The sequence below is a fragment of the Microcaecilia unicolor genome, chromosome 12, assembly GCF_901765095.1.
Source record: "Microcaecilia unicolor chromosome 12, aMicUni1.1, whole genome shotgun sequence".
In the NCBI taxonomy this organism is placed as follows: Eukaryota; Metazoa; Chordata; class Amphibia; order Gymnophiona; family Siphonopidae; genus Microcaecilia; species Microcaecilia unicolor.
The window spans coordinates 31,150,283-31,166,894 of NC_044042.1; the positions used below are offsets into that span (position 1 = coordinate 31,150,283).

A 16,612-nucleotide genomic window follows, 5' to 3' on the forward strand; every position below is an offset into this window, starting at 1 on the left:
AGTGCTTCTCAACCCAGTTCTTGGGGCACATCCAGCCAGTCAGCTTTTCAGGATATTCACAGAGTATATGCATGAGAGAGATTTGCATTCACTGCCTCTTTGGTATGCAAATCTCTCTCATGCATATTTATTGTGGATATCCTGAAAATCTCACTGGCTAGGCGAATCCTGAGGACTGGGTTGAGAACTGCTCCACCACGCTCTACAGCTTTCCCCTAGCCAGTAATCCCCATTTTATTTACCATATACCTGCTTTATCATAATTGTTTGAAGGGAGTTATGACTTATGCCCCTATATCCAATTCATTCCAATCCTTCAATGCTAAATTTATCTTATTTCTTTATTTATGCATTCTTATGTCCCACTGTTATCCCAAAACAGGTTTTGGTTCAAAGTGGCTTACAATTTACATTCTGGTTCAGAGTTATAGTAATGGTATATCAAATAGATTCCTATAGCTCCCTCATATACAGCACAGCACCATCACCTACAGCAGTGGTGCAAATTTCCTCTGGGCCCTTGGTTTTGCTGGCGGGGGTCCCCAACCCCTGCCAGCTGAAGCCTTGTCCAGCACCAGTCTCTAGCACTGTCACATTGCCTGCCCTGCTCTCTTTTCCCCCTCACGCCCTGCTCGCTCCTTTTAGTGAAATTGAGCAGTTTCACTAAAAGGAGCGTGCAGGACGTGAGGGGGAAGAGAGAGCAGGGCAGGCAACACTGTGGCGCCGGAGACCGGCGCTGAGGGTATTTGCTGCAGCAGTGGATGGGTGGCGGCGGAGTGACAGACCAAAATGTGCTCCCCACCTCGGGCTCTGGCCCCTTTCAGGGCCGCAGAGAGGCTGGGCCAGGCCTGGGGCAAGGCCGCCCCCCTGAAGTCGCTGCGCCGCAGTTCCCAGTCTCCACCCGCCCACCTCCGGCCCCGTTGACAGCCCCCCTCCGTCCGCCACCGGGCCGGGCCCCCTGCATTCAAATCACAGCGCCTCACCGTGTGAAAGCGCAGCAGCGGCAGATCGCCCCCCTTTGGGCCTTCCCTCCTGGGAAGGCCCGAAGGGAGGCGATCTGCCGCTGCTGCTCTTTCATACGGAGGTGAGGCGTTGTGATTTCAATGCAGGGGACCCAGCCCGGTGGTAGACGGTCAACAGAACCGAGGGCAGGCGGGTGAGACCGGGGACTGTGGTGTTGGGCCGGGGGAATTTTGTCCCCCTCCCACCATGAGGTCTGGCTACGCCCCTGACCGACAGTGGTGCTTTTTAGCTCTGTCCTGGAACCACACCTAGCCGATCCAGTCTTCAGGATTACCACAATGAATATACATGGCTAGATTTGCATACATTCATGCAGATTGGCTAGGCGTGGTTCCAGGAGAGGACTGAGAATCACTGCCCGCAGTTCTCTCATCTGTACCCAAGCCTCTTCCCTCATTCCCCATAGCTGCTACTCTTTAACCGGTCCTTACAGCTTTCTAATTCTTTGGGGAGTATGACTTGTTTTAGGCCTCTGAGGTTTCCCTTCTGGCCTTGGTTTACTGTTTATCTGCTTTTTCTCACTCTGACAGGCCTGAGGCCAGCTGGGTAAACAGATCCAGAGCAGTGCACTTAACTGGCATTAATGTTGCCTTCAAGCCCTGCTGGTGGCTTTATAGCTCCATCAGTCAATCACTCCCATCTTGCACTTATACTCCAAGAGGACTGGAAGGCAGTTTGGCATATATTACTGCTGGAAACATAATAAAGGAAACCAGAAGCACCAGTACAGTACTTTGCCATTCTAAGGCTAATGTGGCACACAGAGTATGAAAGCTTGATGAACAAATACTAGGAGACAAAAGTCTCTGTTGCGTTTCTATGACCGTAATTCTTTCATGTTGCATTCCATAAAAAGACGGTGCTGTTCAGTTGCACTAGCCCAGGGTGGAGGTAGCAGCCTAGTGCATGAGAGGGGTACAGGGATTATAGAGATTAGGCAAGTTCCTGCAGGGAGAAGGGCACAGTTCAAATGTATTTATTTATTTACTATATTTATATCTCGCCTTTATCCAAGGTGGGTAACAATAGTCACATACATGGTCCTAGACATGTAATCATCGCTAAGCATATGATGATGAAACATGGTCCATAAAATGGCAGTAACCGCAAAGAAAGAAAACAAAAGTTTAGCATTTTTTTCACAAATGATTAGTAAGATGATGGCAGATGGGCCACTATGTAATTTAGACTGCAGGAGGTCAACAATATCTGTTTGTTAACAAGATGCCAGTGGGGCAATATATCTTAAGTACAGATTTGCATCCATATGAAACCCCTTGGAGCTGTGCATGGAATTGTCCTCGTAGGAGAGAGACCTGGTTGTTCTGAGTACTTTGAGAGGAGATTATAAAGATACTAGTAAAAGAGGCCCGTTTCAGATAAAATGAAACGGGCGCTAGCAAGGTGTTCGTCGCCAACACCCCCCCCCCCTCCCTGGCCAACCCCTTCGTTATTCTTCCATTGCTCAGCCCCCAACGTCATGACGTTTGACGCAAGGGCGGGGCCCGGAGCGATTTCCCACGCCTCCCTGCCTCCCTCCCTGCCAACCCCTTTGTTGTTCTGCCATTGCTCCGCCCTCGAGGGCGGGGCCCGGAGCGATTTTGGTGGCTTCACCACCACGAACCTTCGAACCTTTTTGAAGGAAGTCAGGGCTTGGCTTCACTGACGTCAGTGTCCTCAGAACGTTGAGGGTGAGTTTTATTATAGTAGATGATTAACTCTCACCCTCATGACCTGGACTTAATTGTGGTTTGTAATTTTTCCCCCTTTTCCTCCATGGTGCTGGGACTGTACCCCGATCCTCACCCTGGCTAACTGAACCAGGCCAACAAGTTCACAAATTTCAGAAAGTAATAAATGTCCCTGAATTGATCCAGCCCTCACATATCTTTGGACAATGCACGGGGGTCATGGATTTGATATACCTCCTTTCTGTGGTACAACTAAAGCTGTTGACATTTATTGCATACAGGTACTTTCTCAAATCCATTTCCTCAGGTTCTCAGCCTTCTGTACTAATCAGGCTACTCCACTCCTAAAGTGATTATGAAATGTGGACCTGTGGTGGAACAAAGGAATTTTCCCCTTCTATCCTTCCATTGCCAAAATGCCTCACAGTTATTGACATGGTTACACTCTGCCTAGCACAGGGCTTCCCAAACCTGTCCTGGAGACCCCAAGTCAGTCCACTTCACACCTTCACACACTAGGCTGGAGACTTATTTACTCACATATTAATTATTTTACCTGCCCATGTGCCGAAAGGCCCTTTGGATGGAGAACAACAGGGATCACAAGACTTGGTTTCAGATCAGACATCACGAGTGAGCACCCAAAGGCTGTACATGCACATTTGAAGTGATGTTAACTGTCTTTATCCATGGCTTCCGAAGTTCTCAAGAATTGGGAACGGACCCATATGAGTGTTTGTTTATGGAGGACATTGGCTCTCTGTGTGCTAAGTAACAGGCCCCGTTTTATTGTCAACAATACATGGAACACACAGCGAAAGGGCTTTGTTGGATCCTGCATTAGGATAGGTTTCCTAAAATATTTATTACTCATTGGATGGGAAATAATGTCAAAGCAAATATTTATGTAAGTTGTCAGTTGAGGGGACTATGGTCTATTCATGACCCATCTGGCTGATCCTAAAATTCCTGTGAGTGGTGAAAGGGAGCCCCCTGCTGGGCCCTTTATGACATTCACCTGATCCTAGCAGGACAGGAGAACTAGAAATCAGAAGTGAGGTTTGAGAAAGAACAGTTTGGCCTGGCTTTGATGAGACTTTGTTCTGGGACTTCTCCATGGAGGTCTCAGGTTTCACACCTGTCCCTGCATAACCAAGAGCATCAGATCCAGAGATCCAGCACCATCTTCTGTCAAACAGCAGCAACTGCAGCTGTCTGCACCAGCTACAGGGGCATTTTTATGCTTGCAGATCTCAGAACAAGATTTCAAAGGGAAACAACTCGGGTAGTTCTTTGCATCTGGGCTGAAAACAGAGAAAATATTGCATGTAGACCCTCCCCTGACCTTCCTGCTGCAAGGGTGATGTTTTGTTTTATTTTTTTTTATACCAGTCAATCTTTAGTTACCTGTTGGAAAACCGTTGGGATGATAGTTGAACTAGCTTCTGAAATCAAAAGAGGAACAGGATAGGCAGTGGCAGAGCAAGCTACCCCCTCCCCCCACCACAGAACAGGTATGATGTCAGAAAAGTAGCTTTACCTGCTGTCTCTCTCGGCATGCCTTTTTCACACACTTTTTCTACCACTGTATTGTATAAAAGAATTCAAACTTAGCATGGCACTTGCTAATAAACTCAAGTTCTAATTCTAATTAAGCAAGTTTATCTCTCAGTGGTGGAGGAAAAAAAACTTCAGATGCTCAACGTTCTCTGTTTCTGTTGAGCATCTGAAGTCTTTTTTCCTCCACCACTGAGAGATAAACTTGCTTAATTAGAATTAGAAATTGTATAAAAGAAGAAATGCAAGAAAGCTGAAATGACACAGGTTTGAAATCCATGAGCAGCAGTGTCAGTCATCAAGACATCAACCCCCCTACCGTCCATCTGCATCTTTTGCATATCCATTAATGTTTCAATCATCTTAAAAAATAGCAAGGACAGAGAAAATATGGACAGGATCAGAATGTGATCTTCAACTGTTGGAAATATGGATCACTACTTTGGATCCGAATTTACAGTTTACTATGAAGTACAGTAATTACAAAATTGAGTTTTTGGACGCATGGGTGATTAAATACAGAGGAAGTTAATTACCGCCCTTTAGCGGAAGCCAGTAGAATGTAAAACCTTTTTGTATTTTGATAGTCATCACCCTTATCATCTCAAGTATAATCTACCGATTAGTCAATATTTACGAGTGTGACGTATTTGCACTTATTTACAGGACTTTAAAGATCAAGCACAATTATTGTCAGCTAGATTTAGAGCTAGAGGTTATCTGGAAAAGAAAACCCTGACACGGGCTTATCTCTGAGCAAGATTTGCTCAACAAGAGTTACTATTACAAGATAAAAGACCAGTGCTGGAGGAAACATTCACATGTGTATTACTATATTTTTATCTGACCACTAAGGGCCCTGTTTACTAAGGTACACCAGCGTTGTTAGCGTGTGCTAAAAATGAGTGCAAGCCAAAAACACTAGCGTGCCTTACTAAACCGGGCCCTAAACTTGCACAAATAATGAGAACCCATTGGCATGTTTTGCAGTTATATCCAATTTTCGATTTCATTCCTGGTAGTGGCATATAAACGAGGAAAAACTATAGGGCAGTGGTTCCCAAACCTGTTTCTGGAGGCACCCCAACCAGTCAGGTTTTCAGGATATCTGCAATAAATACTCATGAGAAAGATTTGCATGCACTGCCTCCATTTGGGAACCACTGGTATAGGGGAATTATTATCCAGGCAAAGATATGAAGTGGGGGCTAAAGAGGATTCATCATCAATGTGGTTGATGCCAATGGTGTTCATATGCTATTACAGGTCCAGTTTGGACCGACTCCCAGAATAATCGCACTAGTGGCGAAAACTGTTACAACACATCTTAGTGCAAATGTAGTGTATTCAACAGGATGTCCTTGTAAACTGTGTTTATGTGGGCTGGAATAGTCGACCTGTTAAGTTAAGATTGACTGAACATAAATCGAGAATTGTTATAAAATATAAACAAGTACCATTGGTACAGCATTGGTTAGTGAAGGCGCACACAGTGCAAAATTTACGCTGGAGATTTATAGATCAAATTATGGAGGGGTGGGAGGGTGGTCATTATGAAAAGATTCTTAATTATAAAGAACTGCATTGGATATTTTTACTACATTCAGTGAGTCTGGCTGGTGTCAATGCAGAAATAGAATGGATGATGCTAGTTTGTACTAGGGACCTGTGATTGGTGGGCTCGAGGTCAGGTGGTCTCATACAGTCACATCATGTCACAGACCCAGGATTTGCTTTATGCCAGTGGTTCTCAACCCAGTCCTCGGGACACACCTAACCAGTCAGATTTTCAGGATACTAAAATGAATATGAATTTGATAGATTTGCATACAATGGAGGCAGTGCATGCAAATTTACCTCATCCATATTCATTGTGGATATCCTGAAAGCCTGACAGGCTGGGTGTGTTTCAAGGACTGGGTTGAGAACCTCTGCCGTAAAGAAACACCATCGTATTTTCTCTGCACTGATGGGTCATCTCCAGAGATGCCAAGTTACCCAGTTCCAGGTTAGAGATTTTGAGACTGTACTGTTTTTGAACTTACATCCCAAAGCCGTGTGGGATTTGTAGTGCCTGATCCTGTCCATTGAAATCAGTGCTGCAAGTCCCATAATGCAATGGGATGGGATAGTCGGAAATCCAGGATTGTCCAAAAATCTCCAGCTTGGATCTGGGTAACTAATTTTATGCATGCAGTTTTCTTTGTAGTCAGTAAAGAAATTGCTGCTTAATTAGTAATCACTTTTATTAATAAGTGGAAAAGCACAGGGGAATCTCCAGACAGTGCTGGTCCTGCCAGTCTCACTGCTGAGGAGGGGAGATGTCTGCAGCACATAAGAGTTATCTTTGATGCTTCCAATTTAAATCCATTACCCCGTTGTGTTGCATACACATAGAATCCCCCATTTCCCCCACACTATTATGCCCTTTGTACCAGGTACATTCAGAATCCCCCCCCATTCACCCCACACCACTGTCTCCTCTGTCCATCTCCATGCTATTCACATGTAGTTAGAATCTGCACTATCTCTTCTGTACCACAAACACACAGAATTCCTTTGTACAATGCACGCACACAGGCTCCTCTGCCACCCCCACACCACTATTCTCTCTGTACCATATACGTAGTATCCCAGTGTCCCCCCCCCATACTACCCCCATACTACATATACACACACAAGCTCCTTTGTTCACCCCCACACCACTATTCTCTCTGTACTATATGTACGTAATATCCTAGTGTGTCCCCCCACCATATACTGTGCCTTCAGTACTATATACAATCACAATCCCTTTATACAACTCACACACACAAGCTCCTTTGTCCACCCCCACACCACTATGCCATATATAGGCAGAATCCCCTCACCTATATTTTATCCCTTCTGTACTATCTGGAAACACTACATTAGCAAACAAACATTATCCACATTGTGACCATCCCCCCCTCCATCTAATTTTTACACATATACCGTGTTTCCCCGAAAATAAGACACTGTCTTATATTAATTTTTGCCCCCCAAAATGCGCTAGGTCTTATTTTCAGGGGCTGTCTTATTTTTCGGGGAAACATCGGGGTTGGATCGCCCGCCCTCCGTCGCTCCCGGAACTAACCTTAAACGCCTCCTTTCACCTTCGCAGCAGCAGGGCAGGCCACTCCTTCCTTCCGTGTCCCGCCCTCGCCTGACGTAACATCCGCGAGGGCGGGGCACGGAAGGAAGGAGAGGTCTGCCCTGCTGCTGCTTGCTGCGAAGGTGAAAGGAGGCTTTTAAGGTTAGTTCCGGGAGCGACAGAGGGTGGGGGGGGGGGGGGGGCGGCAACCTCGGGTGGGGGGCGGCCCGGGGGTGGCCTTGTCCAGCTCTCGGCGGCCCTGCTTTCAAACAAAAATTTGCTAGGTCTTACTTTCAGAGAAGGCCTTATATCTACCAATTCAGGAAAACCTCTACTAGGTCTTATTTTCGGGGGATGTCTTACTTTCAGGGAAACAGGGTATAAACCCCTTTTCTCTCTCGCACACAAAAACCACCTTTAAGCCCATTATGTACTGAATCCCTTCTGTTCACACCATGCCCACTGTAACTCCTCTGATATATCCACCATGCTTCCTGTCTCTCCACCCATACACACTCAATCCCATTGCCCTCTATGTGTGGCCCTTCCTCTTTGCCAACATAAATGTATAAAATCCAGTGGTGCTGAAAAGGAAGAAAACATCCCGAGGCTCGAAGCTAACTCCTCACCCGTGTCTGACATTGTCAAGGATCTCTCTATTCACCCTTATACACGAGGATCCAACACTCTCCTCCCCATCCATACCCACAGAATCAACATTCAGAACTCAGTGCTCTTCAAAGATTATTCACACTGCTTGATGACCAAAAATATCTGAGAGATTCTGCAACACATCAGGCTAAGCCGTCAGTTGAAGGGGGGGATAGAAAGAAAGAGAAGGGGGAATAGAGGAGAGGAGGCAAGTAAGGAGATGGAGGAGAAAGGAGCATCAAGAGGGAAAAAGGAGGGAAGGTAGAGGAACTATAAATACATTTTGGGGTACATAGAAAGGGCCTTTTGTTATGGCTGCCATTCCCTTAGGCAAAAATGGCGGAGTGAGGCCAGTCAGAGTAGATGAGGAAGCCACTGAAGGTACTGTCGGTCTTCACGCTGGCATAGAGGCCTGTGTACTCCCCCACACCCACCTGCACCCAGACCTGGTCCTCCGGCTCCAGTCGCAGGACCGTCCCTCCTGACAATGATGTAGGCTTTGGCCAGTTTCCAAAGACCTGGAAGAAAGAAGCTACAGCCTTTCCGTTCTTCACAATGTCAAAGTGCAGGCTGGTTCGGAAGACTGTGGCATGGACCGCGAAGTAGTACACTCCTGGGATCTCACAGGTGAACTTCCCAGAGGCTGCATCATAGTGGCCCTGCTCGTTAATTAAGACCACATCAAATCGGATGGGCTGATCAGCAGGAGGTGGGGTACGCGTCTCTGAGTGCTTAGCACTGAAGGCAGAGCGCGGTGCTACAGCGCACTCACCCTGTCCACCTTTTTCTCCCTTTTGGCCATCTGTACCAGGATGACCTGTGTCCCCTGGAGGTCCCCTTGCTCCTGAAAGGAGAAAAAGCATGACAGGTGTGAGACAGTGGTCATAATAGCTTGAGTTTGTGATAAAGACAGGTCCTGTCACCCTGGATATGTGCTAAACAGAGAGGTAACCAAAACCGAGGTGTGTGACAGGAACAGATGGCAGAGGCCCAGGTGTGTGTGTGAAGAGACAGCAGGTAGCAGGTGTATGACAGGAAGAGAGGCCAGGGTCGCAGTTCTGTGTAAAGAGGGGGGTAACAGGACTGTAGGTATGTGACAGGAAGAGAAGACAGGAGCCCATGTGTGTGTGTATATGAAGAGACAGGTGACAGGACTGCAGGTGTGCAACAGGAACAGAAGACAGGCACCCAGGTGTGCATGAAGAGATGGGTAACAGGATGTAGGTGTATGACAGGAAGAAAGGACAGGGGCCCAGGTGTGTGTGTGAAGAGACAGATGATAGGAGTGCAGGTGTACGGACCAACTACATGGAACAGTCTTCCTCTGGAAATGTGCCAAATGAGTCTAACTAAGCCATATGCAGAGTTTCCTTTTATATTTTAGAGTTATTGTAAGTTATGTTTTTTGGTTTTATGATTTTTAGTCACTTAGATGAGCTGGATAAGCTAGATATAAATTTGCTTATAAACCAATAAATAAGTTGGTGACGAGCCAGCCCATGGGAGTACTCATTTGTGAAAGGCAGTTGACAGAAGCAAGAGTCTGTGAGAGGGGCTTGTACTGGTGGGATAAACTTGAAATTGAATGAGATAAGTACATAAGTAATGCCATACTGGGAAAAGACCAAGGGTCCATCGAGCCCAGCATTCTGTCCACGACAGCGGCCAATCCAGGCCAAGGGCACCTGGCAAGCTTCCCAAACGTGCAAACATTCTATACAATCAAGCCATTGTGACATCACTAATGAGGTTGGCTCTTATTGGTGGAATGAGCCACTATGACATCAGAATAGGTTAAATCACTGCTCTATGTAATAAAAGTGAGCCAAGTAGAGGACATACGTACATATGTAATGCCACACTGGGAAAAGACCAAGGGTCCATCGAGCCCAGCATCCTGTCCACGACAGCGGCCAATCCAGGCCAAGGGCACCTGGCGAGCTTCCCGAACGTACAAACATTCTATACATGTTATTCCCGGAATTGTGGATTTTTCCGTTTAGTAGCGGTTTATGGACTTGTCCTTTAGGAAACCGTCCAACCCCTTTTTAAACTCTGCTAAGCTAACCGCCTTCACCACATTTTCCGGCAATGAATTCCAGAGTTTAATTACACGTTGGGTGAAGAAAAAGTTTCTCCGATTTGTTTTAAATTTACTGCACTGTAGTTTAATCGCATGCCCCCTAGTCCTAGTATTTTTGGAAAGCGTGAACAGACGCTTCACATCCACCTGCTCCACTCCACTCATTATTTTATATACCTCTATCATGTCTCCCCTCAGCCGTCTCTTCTCCAAGCTGAATAGCCCTAGCCTCTTTAGTCTTTCTTCATAGGGAAGTCGTCCCATCCCCGCTATCATTTTAGTCGCCCTTCACTGCACCTTTTCCAATTCTACTATAAGGTAGTGGCCAAAGCCAGAAGGATGCTAAACTTCATAGAAAGAGGCATAACCAGTAGAGAAGAATCATTCATGCCATTGTACAAGTCATGGCTCCAAGCCTACATGAAGTATTGTGTTCAGTTTTGGAGGCCATATTTTGCTAAGGATATAAAAAAAGATTTGAAGCAGTTCAGAGGAAGGTAACGAAAATGGTTTGGGGTCCATGCCAGAAGACATATGGCTAGGGGAGATATGATACAGATGTTTAAATACTCAAAATATATTAATGAACAAACAAATCCTTTTCAAAGGCAGGGATGTTTTAGAACTATAGGACATGAAATGGAGCCGCAAAAAGGTAAGATTAACAGCAACACCAGGAAACACTTTTTCATGGAAAGAGTGGCGGATGCCTAGAACATCTTACCAGGGAAGGTGGTGGGGACAAAAACAGTGACAGAATAAAAAAAAAAAGTGTGGGAACACTATAGAGCAAGAAGATAGGATCAAAGCAAAACAACTTTCATGCTTCAGAAAAGGCATAGAGCAATGGGTACCAAACCTGGTCCTGGAGGCACCTCAGCCAGTCAGGTTTTCAGGATATCCACAATGAATATTTATGAGAGAGATTTGCCTGCACTGCATACAAATTGCTCTCATGAATATTCATTGTGGATATCCTGAAAACCTTAATGGCTGGGGTGCCTCCAGGACCAGGTTTGGGAACCACTGGCATAGAGGGATGAAATTTGCATGACGTTGCAGGCACAACTCTAACCACCTTACTGAGCAAACTAGATGGACCATATTGATCTTTATCTGCTATCATTTACTATGTTACTACTACCCCTCCCCCCCAACAGTCTTCCCCTTTCTGACCTCACTCATTCCCCCAACCTTTTTCTTCCATTATTTCTTATTCACCCTCACCTTGTTTCCCCCCTTCTTATAACCTACTCATAATAATCACTAACTCCAACTGTTGAAAAAAATATTTACAAATTCAACTGTGCACCACAAGGTGGCGATCAGTGGCAAAAATCATCTCTTCAAAGAGTTCCCTGTAGAAATTCATTCCTATCACTATCACAGCAGCACTAGCGGCTACAACACACAAATGGGTATCACCCCAGATTTATTCAACTTTTTTTTCAGAGCTGTCGTTAACACTCTCATCTCTGCAGAGGGGACTTCAGGGCTCTGTTAGCTTCTGGGCTTCCATCCACCACAGGTGCATTGTGGGGGTCGGTAGTCCCTAGTAGTGCAGGGCTACAGAAAGCCATGATAAGATACAATGAGCATCCCCTGGTCTGTTGTTAAGCAGCAGCTTTGAGCCATAGATATTGCTGTTCTTCCTTCCTCATCATAGCAGTGGTGGCAGCCCATTCTTCCTTCCCTTGCCATTTGTGGCAGCAGTGAGAACTCTGCTCTTTCTTCTTCCTGCCATGGCACCAGGGGCAGTGTTCAGAGGGGCATGGAAAAAATGATATAGGGGCCAGCAGCAATCATTCACTGAGTCCTCAGCTTGCTGTAGCCAATGACCTCATTACAATAGCCCTGCGGGTAGAACCACAAGGGCAAAGGATACAGGAGGAAAGCTGGGGCTGTGCCGGAGTGGGTGGAAGAAAGGAACCTGAGAAGGCGATGAAGGACTAGTCTATGACACAAAGTTATTCAACGCTGAGAAACTGCAAGACTGTGCATACAAATGGCGGATGACTTTAATGTGAGCAAGTGCAAAGTGAGGCATGTAGGGAAGAGGAGCCTAAATTATCTACTTGATGCAAAGTTTCACATTAGGAGTCACAGCCCAGAAAAAGGATCTAGGTGTTGTTGTTGTTGATGATTGAAACCCTTTGCTCAGTGTGCAACAGTGGTTAAGAAAGCCAATAGAATGTTAGGAATTATTACAAAAGGAATGGAGAATAAAACAAAGAATATTATAATACATTTGTATCGCTCCATGGTACAACTGCATCTCAAATATTTTGTGCTGCTCTGGTCAGGTCAGGTGCAGAGAAGGGCAATCAAAATAATAAAGGGGGTGGAATGACTCCCCAAGAGAAAAATCTAAAAAGGTTAGCGCTCTTCAGCTTGGAGAAGAGGCAGAGTGGGGAGATATGATAGAGATCCATAAAATAATGAATGAGTAGAATGGATAGATTTGGATTGCTTGTATACTCTTTCCAGAAGTACAAGGAGTAGGGAGTATGCAATGAAGTTAGTAGGTAGTACATTTAAAACAAATCAGAGAAAATATTTTTTCACTCAACATATAATTAAGCTCTGGAATTTGTTTCAAAAGAATGTGGTTAAAGCTGATAGCATAGCAGGGTTTAAAAAATAAAGGTTGGATAAGTTCCTGGAAGGAGGGAGGCTTATTCCTGTTTTAAGCAGCAACAAATCTATTGTACTGTTTTGGGATTGCCAGTTACTTGTGACCTGGATTGGCCATTGTTGGAAACAGGATACTAGGCTTGATGAACCTTCAACTGTCCAACTAAGGCAATGCTTATGTACATATGCATTTATGGACCTGGAAGGAGGATGCTAGGGAAGTACTAGAACTGGAAGCAGCATACATATGGTAACAGAGGAGGATCGGACTTATGATGAGAAACTCCCCTTGGGCGCATATATTTAGGAGGGGCCTCTCAGATGTGCTAATCCATACTCCCAAGGCAGATTTTTGCCCTGGTAATTCATCTCCTGGCAGAAATGAGGCAGTTGACTTTTTACAACCTATTTTCTCTGATGGATTTCCTCTGCATTCTCAGTTTGGGGAGTATTAAAATATATTTGTATTATAAGAGGGGGCTCAATGCACTAGATCACCTATAGCCCACCAAAGGGTTAATCCTGTCTGAGCTCCTGAGGTGTCCAAAAGTCAGCAGAGTCTGTGGATAGGAGAATCCAATTTAGGGTTGCCAACTAGATCCAGATTCGCCTGACATGGTCGATCCACTCCTGGGTATACCCCAATGCATGCTGGGACTTGTAGTCTTGCTTTTCTTAAGGAATCCAATGGGGAAATCAGATCTACAAGTCCCTTGATGCAATGGGGTAAGCCCAGGACTGGATCAACCCTGTTGGGCGAATCTGGATCTAGTTGCCAACCCTAAATTCAACTGGATTAGCAAATCCAACTGGGTGGACAACTCACCTGGCTCCCCAGTCTCTCCCTTTAGTCCTTGCAGTCCAGGGGCTCCATCCCGACCATCTCTTCCATCTCTGCCTGGAAGACCTGAAGAACCATGTACTCCAGGGGTACCTGGAACACCCGGCTGGCCAGGGCACAGGCCTGGGATCTTATTGTCTTCAATCAGAAGTGTGAAGGAGACTGTTCCAAGGAAAATAAGTACTCGGAGCTGGTCCATGCTGGCACCTGGAGGAAGAAATCAAGGATGCTTTAGGAACCATCTTACATCAAAGGGAAGGAAATACAGCTTAGCTCAATGGAGAGAGACTGGATCCCATGAGCTTTCAGTCAGAGGCCTGGTGGAACGTGGAAGTGAATTTCCGGGTTAATAATACTGAGGCATCATGAGTCTAGCACTAGCAAGGACTCAGTGATAGCGAATGTGGGACACATGAGCCTACAGTACTGGCAAGAACTCAGCCTGGTGGCAGCAAAATGTGAATCGTGTATTACTAATACTAGGAGGCCTCAGCTCTGGAGCAGTGAGAGTGTAGGATTTGGATGATAATAGTATTTGCCAGAGCTCAGGTCAGGAGGTTGTGGTGCTTTGGAAAGCACATCTTGCTGACACTGTCTGAGACTGATTCTTCAGCATAAAGTTGCTCTTTTTCTCTTCCCCCTCCCCCACGTTTCTCATTCAGTCCATTACATGCCCCCCCCCCCCCACAGCAGTGAACTGGCCATCTCACAGTCTGGTAAATACCAGAGTGACCGGTCATCTGAAAGGCCAACAGGCTTGTTCTCATGTACCACATTTTCAAAGGCATCTGAAGTAATGCATAAAGATACTTCAAGTTCTAAATCTATGACAATCCTCTTGTTCTACAGGTATCTCTTCCCCCCAATAACAGCCTCAGAGAGGCTCAGTATAAATTCTCAGTCCAACACCACACTGTTCTATACGCTTCAGTCTCCTAACTAGCTCCAGCCATCAGCATCTCTCTCCCATCCCCCACCTTTTCTCACTCCTTTCTCTCTTTCCATAAACTCTAATTCTTCTGCGTTCCCTTCCAGTGCCCCTCATTTCTCTCTCTAGCTCACTTTGGAAAGGGCTTTCTCCAGCTAAAGAACAGTACAAACCACTTTGTCCAGGTTCAGGCTTTGTGCTGGATGCAAGAGTGTAACCTCAAGAAAGTTCTAAGAATGTTTGCAGCAGGCGAGAAGGAATCTGAGGAAACAGGATTGGGTTTTATTATTGAAAGACACTCCTTCCTTCTCCTCCCTTTCCTCTGCCCTCCAGGACTGCCACCCTGCCTATCAAAGACGCTTTTTCTTCTTTCCTTGGTGGCAGCCCCCCTTGTCTTTCACAACTGTAGGGATGAGGAAGAGTGGAATACTCACTGGATGTGCTCCTTTCTTTATTCTACTTCGATGGGATGCAGTTCCAAGCACCACTGGAGCAATGACGATATCCTGAGCTGACCAGACCCTGCCTCTTCCCAACAGAGAGGAAATTAGTAAAAGATCCCAGTGCCAAGACTAGTTCATCCAGAGGGGAGGGAAGGAGGGAGAGGACCAGGGCATCAGAATAAAAAAGAAATCCCAGAGGCAGAAGGAAGCAAAAGTCAGGCTGTCAGCATTGATATGCCATAACCCGCAATTGGGAGACCTTTCTGCCGCTCCAGTGAAAGAGGCCACTTTGTCTTAAGTGCCCAGTCCTGGGGGGGGGGGGGGGGGGGGGGGGAGGGAGCTAGAGAGAAAGATTCTCAGAAGAGCAGAGAGAAACCAGACAGGCAGACGAGACACAGATCAGCCAGTGGATCATTTTGAAAATCCGAAAAGACCCCTTTTCTTACCGCAGCTCAGACATACAAGTAAAAGGCAGCAATATGAGAGATGAGAAAATACTTTGTGGTTCTCGTTTGGTTTAAAGTCATTAAATCTGAGGAATCGTTTAACTCTTTGTCTTAGGATTTACATGCTAAAGTGTAGTATCACACAAGTAATGTAGTTGTGTCTCAGTTTTGCAGGTTTCTAGGTGGCTTATCACAGGATAGGTGTTGCAGGTTGCAGGTTGCAGGGCTGCAGGTTTCCTAGTGGTGTAACTCAGGATAGGTGTTGCATTTTTTTTTTTTTTTTTTTGCAGTGCTGCAGGTTTCTTGGTGCTGTAATGCCAGAACCTAGTGCCATATTGATGCTAGAATGGGTATAGTAACTGGAGTTTGATCCAAAACTGATGCTGGAACTGAAAGTGCTAAGGATAACATTCTGCCAGTTTTCGTATGGCTTTCTTGATTATATGTTATTTTTTTATTTCTTGTTTAGGGGGATTTCATTTCAGTCAGAATCAGTTCTTATTGGCTCAGTGGTACTGTGAGATTTGTTTTGGAACCACAGTGTTTTTTTTTTTTGTTTAATCTGCTTTCATTTTCCTCCATGCTACTCAGTTTCACTGAAACAAATATTGGCCCCAACACAGTAAGAATTGTTAGTATGGGAAAATCAGTGGTAAACCCACTGTGCTGAAGGGTAGTGTAGTGGGCATGTAAAATGCGGAATGACAAATTGCTTCCAATATTAAAAAAAAAAAAAAAAAAAAAAAAAGGAAAATCTAACATAGCTTTTCACTCTTCTGAAAGCGCTGGATCTTTATACTAGCTCAGGGCTAGTGAGACATTTCAAAGCGCTGGATCTTTATGCTAGGTCAGATAGTGGGACATTTGAGGGGAGATATGGTAGAGGTCTATAAAATATTGAGTGGAGTGGAACGGGTAGATGTAAATAGATTGTTTACTCTTTCCAAAAATGCTAGGACCAGGGGACACACAATTAAGTTACATAGGGCCTCCTTTTACTAAGCGGCGGTAAGCCCAACCAGGGGCGTAGCTACGTGGGGCCATGGGGGCGTGGGCCCCTGTAGATTTGGCCCGGGACCCCACTGCCGAGGACCCTCTCGACCCCCCTCCTGCCGCCAACCCACCGTCCCCACCAGCCAAGGTCCTCTTCTTCCTTCGTTCTGTATCTGAGTCTGACGTCCTGCACGTGCAGGATGTCAGACT

General features: G+C 45.7%; 1 protein-coding gene across 3 annotated transcripts; it reads right to left on the minus strand.

Moving 5' to 3' along the window:
* Positions 1-7,765: 7,765 nt before the first annotated feature.
* C1QTNF5 (C1q and TNF related 5) lies at positions 7,766-15,071 on the minus strand. Of its 3 annotated transcripts, none has more exons than XM_030220846.1 (4): positions 14,955-15,071; positions 14,697-14,781; positions 13,578-13,799; positions 7,766-8,878 (listed from the first exon to the last, which is right to left on the minus strand). In XM_030220846.1, exons 3-4 carry the CDS (start codon positions 13,789-13,791, stop codon positions 8,361-8,363), a joined length of 732 nt encoding a protein of 243 aa, XP_030076706.1. In that variant the 5' UTR covers positions 13,792-13,799; positions 14,697-14,781; positions 14,955-15,071; the 3' UTR covers positions 7,766-8,360. The 3 variants fall into 3 exon arrangements, with proteins under 3 accessions (XP_030076706.1, XP_030076704.1, XP_030076705.1); XM_030220844.1 differs by having other exon boundaries at positions 14,694-14,781; positions 14,955-15,070; XM_030220845.1 differs by lacking the exon at positions 14,697-14,781 and having other exon boundaries at positions 14,955-15,070.
* Positions 15,072-16,612: the final 1,541 nt, after the last annotated feature.

Excerpts from the sequence above, each read along its gene's own strand:
- C1QTNF5 (XM_030220846.1), bottom strand. The coding sequence starts at position 13,791 with ATGGACCAGCTCCGAGTACTTATTTTCCTTGGAACAGTCTCCTTCACA. Across the intron at positions 8,879-13,577 it reads GGGAGAGACTGGGGAGCCAG|GAGCAAGGGGACCTCCAGGG; the intron begins GTGAGTTGTCCA and ends TTCTCCTTTCAG.